Genomic DNA, 12,913 nt, shown 5'->3' on the forward strand with positions numbered 1-12,913 from the left:
GGGTTGTCTCGCGCCGAACGGGGGGGGGGGGTTTAAAAAAAAAAAAAACCGTTTCGGCGCGGGACATCTCCTTTAATTAAAAAAAAGTCAATTTAAATAGTATCTAGGCAGCTATACATGTAAAAAAGTTAAACCTTTTTGAACAAAAATTAATATAAGACACTGTCTTATTTTTGGGGAAACACGGTGTATGTTGTATTTGTTCATACACATTTTATGCTGACATAAAGCTCAGATTTTCCTCCTCTTTCACGCTTTTTATTTTTTAATTTTGTGTTCTTGTAAAATATTTAGGGCCTGTGTGGTCGGTGACACTTTTTCTCTTTACGCGTTTATCTCTGGTATATATTTAACTTTGGGTAGTACCTTCAGATTTTGTTTTCACATATTTTACTGTATCTTTACTCAGTTTTCAGAATTTAGGCATTCAATGCGTAAAAAAGAGGGAAGTGGATGAAGCCATCGCACAACGAATCCTGACAAAAAATAATCCTTTTAATGGTAAGGCGTAACTACATCATTTCCCTTTGCCCCTTGGTCCTGTTCATTTTACTGCTTGGTTTGTTTATGTTCTGTCGTGTTTTTTGTTTTCCCCCTGTAGTCTCTGTTGAAGAGCTGAAGTCGGACTATGACCTGAATACAGTCTGTCTGTGCTTTCAAGTTTATATAGGTGAACAGACTTCTCCACTTCCGCTTGTGGTTTCTCAGCCCATTTATGATAACCGTAAGTCCTTATTTAAAAGATTAAATTTTAAAAAATGCTGTTAAATTCCCCAATTTTTGGCATCTGTTCGAGAATGTCTTGACTGATCTGATGTTGTTATCACATGACTAAGAGCAGAAGGCCAAACGCAATCCAATTTGGAAATTCCTCTAACAAAAAAGGAGCAATAAGTCATTCTTAGAAGCAGCTTAATTTTCATGAAAAATGTATTTTTCTTGGATAGTCTAAGGCCTCATGTCCTCATGGAAATTCGGGCCTGTACAAAATCCCACAGCGGGAGTTTCCCCCGTCGCGGCCATATCTTCTTCTTTATTCCACACGGCAGATGCCGGCCAACGTGGCAGAAGTTGATATGGATTTCACAGCATTATTACAAGAAATCTGCACCACAAGTAGCTGCATCTTTATAAGGCGGATGTGCTGAAATTAAGCGCCATTTGTTCGCGTGGTCGCAAGTTTAAACACGCGGTTGCGCTAACTAATGTGCGATGAGTTAGCAGTTCTCTCTCCTCCCCACTGCCGCCCATATGTGTTGCTGATTTGGTGGCAAGCGCCAACGGGAACTGCTGCTGCTTCCCTGCCTCCACCAGTCGGCTTCTTCCCTTCCTCCTGCCGTACACAAGTGCAGCTATGTCATTGGGCTCTGGTATTTCAGACATCTGCTGCTCCGTCACCCGGCACTTTCCCCTGCACTGTCCCTGGGTGAGTCAAAAATATTTTTTCCCTTTTTTCTCCCTCTAAAACGGGGCATCATCTGGTTCATCTTATAAAGTGAAAAATACGGCAATTCTACAGATTTTTATTTTTCTGCAGCGTGTAGATGACAGTTCTTGAAATAACTGTTCCTGACGGTTTTTAACCTTTTCAGTTGCCATGGCCAATACAAACCATAGCAGCTAAGCGGTTGGACAGGAGTGGACTTCCTCTATCACCACATCAGCCCCTTCGTGATATGCTGATGGGTTCATATGGTGGCTGGAAGCTTAACCCTTTCCAATTCAATTTCCCTGCCACTTGCACGCTCCCCAGCTCTTATTTATTTTGGGTGGGAAAGGATGTTGTGGATTCCTTGGAATGCATAAAATCATCATGAGGGTTCATTTTTATTAGCCATTTTTTGAAAATTAAATGTGCGGTAATATGTATATTTTATATAGTATATGGATATTGTATATTCCAGTGTGCCCCAGAGAGGTCTGTCATCTGAGTTCTCTCTTCCACACTGTTAGAAACGTGTTGGACTCTCTCAACGTAGGCGCTATGCAGGAAGACCCTTTAGGCTGCCTGTCGACGGGCGATAGTATTGCGTTATCAGCGTCGATAATCCGGCCGTGGGTAACGCAGCCCCGACGTCCATGAACGGAAAATCATAGCGATCCTCTGCTCGCGATATTCAAATCGCGGCATGCAGCGATTCTCTGTGGCTCACTGCACAGACCTGACAGCTCCCTCCCCTGTTTCCCTGCGGCGGAATATCTCTAGCGATATTCTGTCACAGCCATGGACAGAGGTGTTACTGTCAGGCACATGGGTTGCACTCTTATCACCTTCTAGTGCCTGGTGCAGATGAATGCAAAATGGGGCTCACACGAGCATAAGCTTACCGCGTGCGGTGTACGCACATGTCATAAGTTGTGATTTGCAGGCAATTTGCTTACGCTGACTTGCTCATATTTGTGTATAAGAATTCTATACCGCAGCATGTTCTATTATGCACACGAGTACATTGTTCTCTATGGGCACGTGATCAACACCGCCCATACAATTATATTATGTCTGGACGGTGTATATATGCGCCTTTGCTAAGCGAAAGCGTGGGAAATTTAGCGGTTGGAGGACAGGAAGACTGCACATGACAGCATGCGTGAGATACACTGTAGTGCGATAGGCCAGCTCCACAGCGGTAAAACGCAGCGCTATACACATACAATTGTGTGAGCCCGGCCTTACACGTAATTAATGAAAGTAAAGTTAAATACATGAATAAATACCCTTTTAACTTAATATATTGTGTAGCAGTTGTTTGCTTTTGAGAACGTTCTAAATCTGTTTCCTTCTGCATTCTAATGCACCACATTGTAGGCGCTCCTAACACTGCTGAACTGAAGATTTGTAGAGTTAACAAGAATTCCGGGAGTTGTTTGGGAGGCGATGAGATATTTCTACTATGTGATAAAGTGCAAAAAGGTATAGTGTATTAATATATTTCTGCAACTATCCACTAGTTTTGCTATTTGCATAATGAGGGTACCTTTTTATCCTTATTAGTTACACACTAATTGTTGTTGTATTATTTGGGTGAAATGTCCAAAAGATGCAGCCTGATGGACAGCAGTATGGCGGACTGGTTCCTGAAAGATAACAGATTTTGGCTGGATTCACACAACTGTATATACACAGCTATTTACCTGCATATATACGCCAGCCATCATGAATGCATTGAATCCAACGTATGCATGATGTCCCAACGTATATACACAGGTAAATGGCTGCGTATAGACGCTCGTGTAAAGGTAGCCTTTTGATGTTTAAGGGGAAATGAGGTGTTAGCGCGTGCACATGGCTGCAGTTTATGGGAGCTGAGCGGTTTTCCTACTCTCCATAGACAATGGAGAGAGCCACCTCTTTGAAATGCTGAACTTGTGGCATATCCACAATATATACCATAAATATCTTATAAGTCTCAGTGGAATACCTCTTTTTAAATAAGAAATGTGGCTAAAATTGATCCACATTGGTGTGTAGTACAGGGCCTGGGGCAACAGTGCATGACCCAAGGATCCAAAAAACCCTCAGAGATTGGGAAGGTAATCTACCCAAGATATAACACAGTAACAGTTTTTCCTGGATTGCACCTTTTTAAGTTTCTTACAGGGAACCTGTCTACTCCCTGCAGCACCTCAAACAAAGTTATGGTGCTGTTAGTGGGGCTGACAGGGAGCCAGCTGACTTCTTTTTTTTTTTTTTAAATTTTATATATTTTTTAAATTCTAGCCTGCTCCCTGGTTCCAGCGCTGTCACCCGGTGGAGAACATGCAGCGTGCAGAAATCTTGACTTTTCAAATTGCTGTTTGTGTGCTCTCCCGTATAAGTTTTTGGGGAGAGCGTGTTTACAGCAATCTGAAGAGTCAATATTTCTGTGCACCGCGTGTTCTTCCCCGGGTAACTGTGCTGGAACCCACGGAGTGGGTGCATAATTAAAAAAAATATATCTATAGCTCTATCACTCTGCTTCCAGTCATCTCCATTAACCGCAGCATAACTTAGTTTATGGTGCTGTAGGGAGATGACCGGTTCCCTTTAAAACAGAAATTCTACACCACCAAAGATCCTGCATAACAGTGCCAGTTATACCATTACTAGTTAAAGGGGACTTGTCATGTCCTCAATTCAGCTGCAAAGTCTGGCAGCTACCACCCTGCTAATCCTATTGTACCTTTTCTGATCCTTACTCCCCCCACCACCATCACTCCCACATACAAAGTCCTGCTGTTTTTCACCGCTCATTGTCAATGCCTGACATCGGATTTGATTGACAGTTAGTGGTGGAAACCACCCACTTGACAGTTTCAGAGCTCCAGGAGTCGAATCCGTCAAGACTCAGAATTTGTTAGTTGGAATATTAATGTAAAAGGTTTCTACTCAATATAATGGCATTATATAGCTATATGCTAGCATCTATCCACATATTAGACAACTCTAATATGTAATTAAGCAATTTGTATAACTCTAAAGTAAAAAAAGGCATATAAAACCTAAGAATTTACTTCAGTGCAACCCATGCAGCGTTAATTTACATTAACATACACTTTAAGGGGTTTTCCAGGGAGAATACTATTGATGTTCTTTCCTCAGGATGTCACCAATAGTTCATCGGCTGGGGTCCATCGATCAGCTGAGCGGGAGCATGCTGTCAGCGCCGCAAATACACAGAGGTCGGAGCTGAAGCAGCGAAAGTTTCGGCACTGACCTCTGTGTAGTGGCCGTCGCTTGTAACTGCAGCTTGTATTGATTTCAATGAGATTTCAATGAGATCTGAGCTTCCTGTTACTAGTGCCGACTGCTACACAGGGGTTGGCGTGGAGACTTCCGCTGCTTCAGCTCCGACCTCTGTATTTGCGGTAATAACAGCATGAGCCCGCTCAGCTGATTGGTCGGGGTCCCGAGGATAGGTCATCAAAAGTATTTTCAACGGAAAAGCCCTTTTAATGAGTCATCTGGTATTATATAGTTTTACCTACTGAAATATATGTTAAATATTCTTGCATAAAAAAAAAAAAAAAAGACAAAGGTGAAATCACCTTTCTGGTCAACCAATGAAAGGTGTATATATATGCAAGCTTTTGAGGCTAATAGGCCTGTTCTTTAGGCTGGTGTAACAAATATGGCTGAAGAAATCGTATATACAACATGATTACAAATGATCTTGCAGATTTGAATCACTCCTGACTTAGATTTAGGGCTCATGTCCACGGGCTTTTTTTTACCATGTGTTACGCAAGACTCTGCTCTTATGCGGTCTCTACCAGCAGAGCGTATGGGCTGTGTATCTGTAGAACGCTGTGGGAGACCCGCAGTGTTTTATGCATATGCCTGTGGGCACCATTCCTAAATGACACTTGGACACACAAATTTGTATAAATAGAAACCAACTCAAAAATGATCATTTAGAAATTCTAGCTTGAGAAAAGCCTCAGGGCCGAAACGTTGCTGTCTCTGTGATGGGAGAATAAAGAGTATATTTTATATAGCGCCTCTACATGCTGCCAGGATTTTCTTCTACATTATGTGGACTTCTGTGGGAGTGCATTTTGGACTCTTATCTGGAGATATGGTGTTTGTTTTGTTTTTTTTTTTGTTAATTTTTTTTTTAAATACTCTTATTAATATTCTATATCTCCTGAAGAGAATGTACCTAACCTCTATGTGTATATGTATAGGTTGGCTATGATGTACATAAGGCCTTTAAGGCTAAGAAGGGGCTGTAACCTCCAGTCTGGGGTTAAAGTTGAATCAGAAGCGGGTGTTACCTTTAAGGGTAAAATGGGAGGGCTGGAACAGTCTGCAGAGGGACATCGGTACATGCAGTCTGAGGAGAATCTAATGCTCCCCTTTGTGTATACATATTTTATTCCTCGGTTCCTCTGAAGTCTTCATAAAATTTTCTGTGCAAACAGGTAAACGCCTGCACCAAACTAACTCGGGCAAAGCCGGGTATATCAGCTAGTCTATATATGAAACAGAAGTCCACTTTCTAAGAACAAACTGCACTGAATGAAAAGGGTTATTTAAAAAAAAAAATCTTGTAACCATTTTCTCTAACTTCCTAGAAGACATTGAGGTTGTGTTTGTACATGGCAACTGGGAAGCACGAGGATCATTTTCCCAAGCAGATGTTCACAGGCAGGTAGCTATAGTCTTCAAGACCCCTCCATACCAAGATGCAGAAATTCATCAGCCTGTCAAAGTCCAGATGCAGTTGAGGAGGCCATCTGACAAAGAAGTGAGCGAAGCCATGGAGTTCCAGTATCTGCCATATGAAGGTATGTTAGCTCACATTAGAATTTAGCAATTTTTTTTCACCCCATTTCTTCTTCCATTACAATGCGATAACAAATTAACCATTTGCAGCAAGTGTTAGTCGTGATCCTGACTGTGCATAATTAGCAAAGTAGGATATTCTGTTTAGACTAATTATGCACAAGTATCAGGGTCATGACTGTAAACTTGCAAGTAGTGCGTGCTACTATGCAGCCGTACACTACTATATACTGAAGATTCAGCAAGTGATTAGATCCCTGCATAAACTGTTTCCCCAGAACTTTGGCATCATGAGGGGTATAAATATAATCAACTAGAACTCCTATCCTCCTGATGACACCAGAATTCCGGTGAAACATGTTGGAGGAACTGGTCTTTTAGCACAGAGCCTCATGTAGTCCATCCATAAAAGTTTGTTTTTAATTCTTGTTCAGTGATCTAAAGTATTCAAAAGCATTTTCTCTGCCTCTGTGACTTGCATAGCACAGTTCCTGTGTCCTTTTTTTCAATAGTCTCCAATGTTTCAGTAGTGATCTTAATACATGTTTTACTTCCCACACCTAAGCAGCACATAGATTCAATCAGATTTGACCAGTTTATATATGATAAAGCAGAAATAATGCAGTATTTTGCGTTTTACTGTCTAGGTGATCTTCATCATATTGATGAAAAAAGGAAAAGAACGTTAGAAAGTTTCAAGCATATTGTGAAAAAAAGCCCTTTCGCTGGTAAGCATACGTTTGCTAACCTCTCCAAGTGTATTGTGGTGATTATGTGCCTGGGTTGCCTTATGCCACATTACAACTTTGTCTTGTTACCTTCCAGTCTCGTTCTTGCGGATGTGTCCACACTTAGCTTGACTTCAATTTCATTAAGGACTCTAATTTCTCATGATGCAAAGTCATTCTGCCATCCAGTAAAATAAAAAAATATAGTGTGTGTGTGTGTGTGTGTGTGTGTGTGTGTGTGTGTGTGTGTGTGTGTGTGTGTTTTCTCTCCTTGGAAGCCTAAGCGTGATGGATGGCTATTGGATTCATCTGCATTCCTGGCATGTTTTTTTATTTTTAATGGTGTTCACCATGCAGTATTGATGTTAAACTCTGCAGACCAGTATGATTGTCAGTGCCATATTTGATGTGTTTTTATTTTTTTTTGTTTTTTTAAATTGCTGCATTCAATGACCCCTTAAATTTTTTTTTTTTTTGGTTAAATGTGCTGCAAAAGTGTTTTTTGAAGGAGGAGTTGTTATTTTTTGAATGCTACAGCTTGTTGATCCATGTGACATTATGGTCACTTTCTATTCCGTTTTTTTGTAAGGCTAGATAGGCTTCATGATGTGCACTTTGCGGGTTAAATATATTAACACTTTTTGCTCTGGGTCATTACAAACACAGTGATATCACGTGTGGTGTTTTTTTTTTTTTTTTTTTTTTTAAACGGAGTAAATGGGGAAAGGTGGTGTTTTGACACTTCATTTTTATTTTTTTTTACTCCTGTCCTAAAGGGGACTTTTATCTCCATATTTTACCATTCTTGTAATACAATATCATACTTCAGTATAGCCATGTATTACAAAGCCTATGAAACTTAGCCAGAGTAGCTCGCAGACCCAGAGACCATATTCAAGTTTTTGGGTGCCTTAGCAACCCATCAAGACCGCGTGATCACATTGCTGGGGTCTGATGGTTGAGAAAGGGAGCCCCATCCCTCTGTCAGCATTTTACATGCCCCAGGTGCATGGACTTTACTCGCTGTTTGAGCAGGTGCCAGGCTCTTATCCAACAGCCGAGCACCAGCTTTTCTTGATACAAGAGACCTGTGCCAGGCTTTTGTTTCAGCTTCCATTAAAATATGGCGCATGAGAATAAAGCCCCTTCACAGTTACCATCAAAATATGGTCTTTAATGGGTAAAACTGAGGATAGTACACTTTTTTTATACAGTACTGTGTTATGAATACAGTGCATGTTTACATACTATGTTTGTTTGATTTTGTAAAATATTAGGCTTCTAATCATATTTTCTTGTTGGGCGTTACTTGTTTCAGTGTAAGTTTTTAAATGCAATCATCTGGGAAAAAAAATACAAAAAGTGACCTATGAAAACTGGTTTAAATGAAACAAAGTCTAATTTCTACTTTTTAGGGAATGAAGTAAAGAACCAACGAAAAATTGCTATTCCAGCCCGGAACGTTCCGAAGACAGGTGTGTGTGGTTTTGGTACCTTTCTTAGTGTTCCGGAATGATCATGTGTAGGTTTATGTTAATGAGGCATTACAGAAGCAATGTATAACCTGCCATCCTGGAGTTTATCTACCTTCTAAAAATGTTGTGCTTCTGGTTATCTGGTGGCTGGTGTTTTCATGACACACATTGCATTCCAGTAAATAATTACTTATGTTTCCAAACTAGTTATCGGAAACGATGCTTTATAGACTTTAAGATCAATTGCACTTCCTAACTTTTGACATGTTAAAAGTTTAGTGGGTGTCCGAGTGCTCGGACCTCTGCTGATAGCTGAAACAGGGCTGCAGAACTTGCCCGAGTACTGTGCCTTTTTGGCTGACGTCTCGTTTTAATAATCAGCAGGTACCTGGACCCCCACTGACTAAAACTTTGGTCATGTTGCTCTTTCATGTCAATTTTTTTTTAAAATGTAGTGTTTTTTTTGTTTTTTTTTTAAAGGGTGTTTCCAACTCTTGATATTTGCTGACCTAGCCACAGAACAGGGCATCACTAGCTGATTGGGGTCTGCTGCTTGGGAGCCCGGTCTACCATCTGTTCGCCTGGCTTATATCCCTTTGTACAGTGCAGGAAGCAGACTGCTCCTTATATTGTGCAGTGGCCCGGTGTGGTATTCAAGGCACCGCTACTGAAGTGAATACCATGTTATCAGCTGCTTGCTTTGTACGCTAAGACAATGGCCTGATGAATTGCTGATTGACTGAGGGTACTGGGTGGTGGACCCTTACCAATTAGCTAGTGATGAACTGTCCTTTTTGATAGGTCGTCAATTATTTTTTTTTTTCTTTTAAAGAGCTGGAAAATTCCTTTTAACTACAATAAGTGAATTGTATATCTCATTCTCCCTTTTTCTAAGCCCTATAAACCCTGTTGGTACCTTGCACCTGCATGGGGGGCTTGGTTACTATTCATGGCATTCCATAGTAATGATTATATTCTTTCTTTCTTCAGAACCTTTGCTCACACGTGTTCAGAGAACCCCGCAGATGTCTATGAAGATGACTTCCTCAGCCCCCCCGTATTCAGTATCATTATTAAAAGCGGACCCCGGAAGTTCGATGACCTCGCTCTTCACTGTAAATGCTAATGATTTCAGCAGTTTGGGATTCTCACCTCTGCCTTCTGCACCGCTGCCTCCAACATCCGTAGATGAACACATGGACGCTATATTGGGCTATCCGTCTTTTACAGATGATGCGAATCTTGATTTAGCAAATATGCTACAGAATGACCCTGACAGCCATTGTGCAAGTCTAAGTTCTATTGACAATAGTGATTTTGGGCAACTTCTCAGTGAATCTCAGTCTTCAAGTACTCTTTCACAAGGTCTTCATGAGTCTGGAACTAGCCAGAATACCCTCATGGCTTATCCCGAATCTATTACGAGGCTCATGACTACTGGATCCAGTGAGGAGGCAGGTGGAAGTGAGAATTCTGAAAGGCTTGACAGTGTTTTAATGAATGGGCTTTTTGACATCCAGCAGGGAGAATGTTTAAACTCTATTTTGGATCTTGACTTTGCATCTTTCATAGGTGCCATGAAATGAATTGTATTCTTATGAAGACACTATACTTGCTATACACAGATCAATTAAAGCTACATACATTCACATAACCAGATCTCCTCAAGACCGCAGTGGCTTACAGAAACCCAGTGGTGTAGCTGCCGTCTTGGAGCTCAGATTGTGCTGGCCCAATTATATTTGAATGAACATCAGTTTGAGAAGAAGCTTGGTTTAAAAACGAAAAATAAGATAAAACATGCAGTTTGTAAAACATTGCAGGAATTCTGCATTTTTGAAACTTTCAACAGAAGTCACAGGTTTTCATCAACTGGGGCTTTTTTTGCACTGCTTAACTCCTTCATGGGTTTACTATTTTGGCTTTTAAACTCATTTTGTACATTCTTGACTTCTACTTAGTTAAGACATGTATTTTGGATAAAGCAGCATGTATGATATATTGTATGTATTCACTAAGAATCAGTCTTACAATTGTTTGTTTGGTGTGCTATGTCCATATACTTTGGTCTCTTGATCAAGCCTGTGGGGTTCTGTTGCGGTTCTGTTTTTCTCTCTTTTTTTTTTGTAGTTGAAGGCCTAACAATAGAGGCTTATTTTGTGATACTACCTGAACTTCACTAAATAAACACCATTTTACTCTTCAAATGAGGTAATGAAGATACCAATTTCTATCAGTAACTTATAAAGTTAATCATTCTTTAACCAATCTAGTTGTAGGGGTTATAATGATAAGCTAGAAGCCTCTTATATACATATCTATAGTCATGTAAAGTCACCAAGTATTTTTTTAAACCTCTGGATATACCAAGGTTTACCCTCTATTCAGTGATAAAGGGAATGCAAATAAGTATTAGCATCGAATTGATTATTAAGCAAATGACCTAGATATGCTATTTCTCCCTGGACCCAGCAGGTGTTTCTTCTAATTACCTACCAGTGTCTGACATTGCCTAAGGAGCAGTGCAGAAGCAGAAAACTGGTGGCTCGGTACGGCGCTCCAAAAAATATTTGAAGAATCAGAATGACTAGATGGAAATTTCTCCTCTTTTAAATTGATAAAACAGACAACCAGCATTTGGAAATGCATTTTGGGGCAAAATCTCCTAATCAGTTCAGCTGGATTAAATACTAAAACAGTTGACGACCTTAGCAGGAAGAGGTCCCAATTGTGGAGGATAACGTTGGGATGCCGGTGGAGAGTGCACGAACAAGGGGCTAGCGGGAGCAATGACTGGCATCACTTAGCACATTTTGTGCCGTTTATTTTTATAATGGAAATCCCAATTTCAATTGCATAGGGTGAGATTTGGAAAAGTCTGCTATGTATGAACTAAGACTTATGTTTGAGCAGGATTTCTAAGTATGCAGCATGTTCTTTCTATTGACTTTCACAACAAATTGCACGTGTGAATGGGCGCACAAATCTAAGGTTTTTGCACACGTTCAGAGGGCACCAGCCCGGCGCATATACCCCGAGGAAGCAATGCCGTTGCCCACCTTCTCTACCCCCTCGCCGGCTCACTTCCTCTCGCCTTCCCTCCAGCTGTTGGCAATGGGAGTGGAGGAAGGGGGGGGGGGGTGGAACCAAGCACCACCCCTTGTCTGCAGCCAGCAATGGGAGGGGATGGAGCTTGGCCCCGCCCCCTCCCACTACAAGCAATCAGAGGAGAGAGCGGGGAAGGAGTTTAGCAGTCACTCTGCTAAACTCCCTTCTCTTGCTGCTGTCATTGGCCCTCATAGGAGTCTATGCAGCAGCTGACGTATTCTGGCCAGGAAGATAGTTTAAGGACTATCTTTGCTGCCCAGCGCTGTATTGGCCAGGCGCTTTTACGCCGCAGGAATACGGCTGTGTGATCCAATGCATCAGATGGTAGCGTATATCGTCCGGCCGTGAAAACTGCGGCCGATATACACTTGTGGGAATAAGTATCTGCAGCAAGTATCGCACACGGGCATTTTACGAAGAGGTCATGGTAGCAAACCTCTGCCGGGTATGCATTTGCTCCCACACGTAATGTCAGATATAACAAATATTTTTACATGTTACAAGCAGATTTTGGCACTGATTTTTGCTGTGCATTTTACCCTATGCACTTAATCAATAAAATTACTTCTGCTTCATTTTTGAATTGGAAATGTTGAGTTTTTGCTCTAAAAAAAGTAAATGTTATGCAGGTACATAACAAAACTGCTGCTTACTTGAGGCAGTGTTGATTTTTTTTATTTTTTTTTTATATTTATAAAAAGGTTTAGGCATTAGGTTTGCAGATAAATAGGGGGCTGGTTTTGTTTTTGTTTTTTTGTAAAGTTGTGAATTAAGTGAAACCTACTTTCATGTACATTTACTAGTTTTAAGTTTCCTTTTTCTTTTCATTCGCTTTCTCCTCTGATTGTATGAAGTTTTGAAGCCTCTGTTATATTGTCTGTAGAAATTTTGTATAAAAAAAATATGCATGTAGAATCTGAAATGTTTTCGCATTATAAGGAAAAGCTGAAATGTTTTTAACCCCTTAGCGACCAAGCCTGTTTGTGCCTTAAAGACCAGGTCAAATTTTTTTAAATCTGACATGTCACTTTAACATAGAATAACTCCGTAAAGGTTTTGCATATCCAAGTGATTCTGACATTGTTTTTTCACCACATATTGTACTTCATTTAGGGGGTAAAAATAGTCCGATAGAATTTGTGTATATTTATTAAAAGTGACAAAACTGGGAAAGGTTTTGGAAAAATTGTCTTTACATTTTCAATATGTCAAATATGTGCGAACATACTATACAAATTTTCTAGATTTCTATCTGTTTACTTTATTCTGAAAGCACATTTGAAAGACTTTAGTGGGCTTTTTTTAACCATTTAGATGTACAAATTAACATTGTTTCG

The 12,913-nt window shown here is 40.5% G+C and overlaps 1 protein-coding gene across 2 annotated transcripts in view; it reads left to right on the forward strand.

Annotated features, from left to right (window-relative positions):
* RELA (RELA proto-oncogene, NF-kB subunit) overlaps nt 1-10,675 on the forward strand; it is a 28,168-nt gene extending 17,493 nt beyond the window's left edge. The window contains exons 5-11 of one of the 2 annotated variants that reach the window (XM_066582202.1): nt 410-501; nt 602-724; nt 2,807-2,911; nt 6,055-6,267; nt 6,913-6,993; nt 8,409-8,468; nt 9,459-10,675. In XM_066582202.1, coding sequence (XP_066438299.1) covers nt 410-501; nt 602-724; nt 2,807-2,911; nt 6,055-6,267; nt 6,913-6,993; nt 8,409-8,468; nt 9,459-10,054 — 1,270 coding nt within the window. In that variant the 3' untranslated portion in view covers nt 10,055-10,675. The remainder of the gene's footprint in view (nt 1-409; nt 502-601; nt 725-2,806; nt 2,912-6,054; nt 6,268-6,912; nt 6,994-8,408; nt 8,469-9,458) is intronic. The other variant, XM_066582203.1, reaches the window with a different exon arrangement.
* The last annotated feature ends 2,238 nt before the right edge of the window (nt 10,676-12,913 follow it).

The sequence above is a fragment of the Eleutherodactylus coqui genome, chromosome 11 (genome assembly GCF_035609145.1).
Source record: "Eleutherodactylus coqui strain aEleCoq1 chromosome 11, aEleCoq1.hap1, whole genome shotgun sequence".
NCBI lineage: Eukaryota > Metazoa > Chordata > Amphibia > Anura > Eleutherodactylidae > Eleutherodactylus > Eleutherodactylus coqui.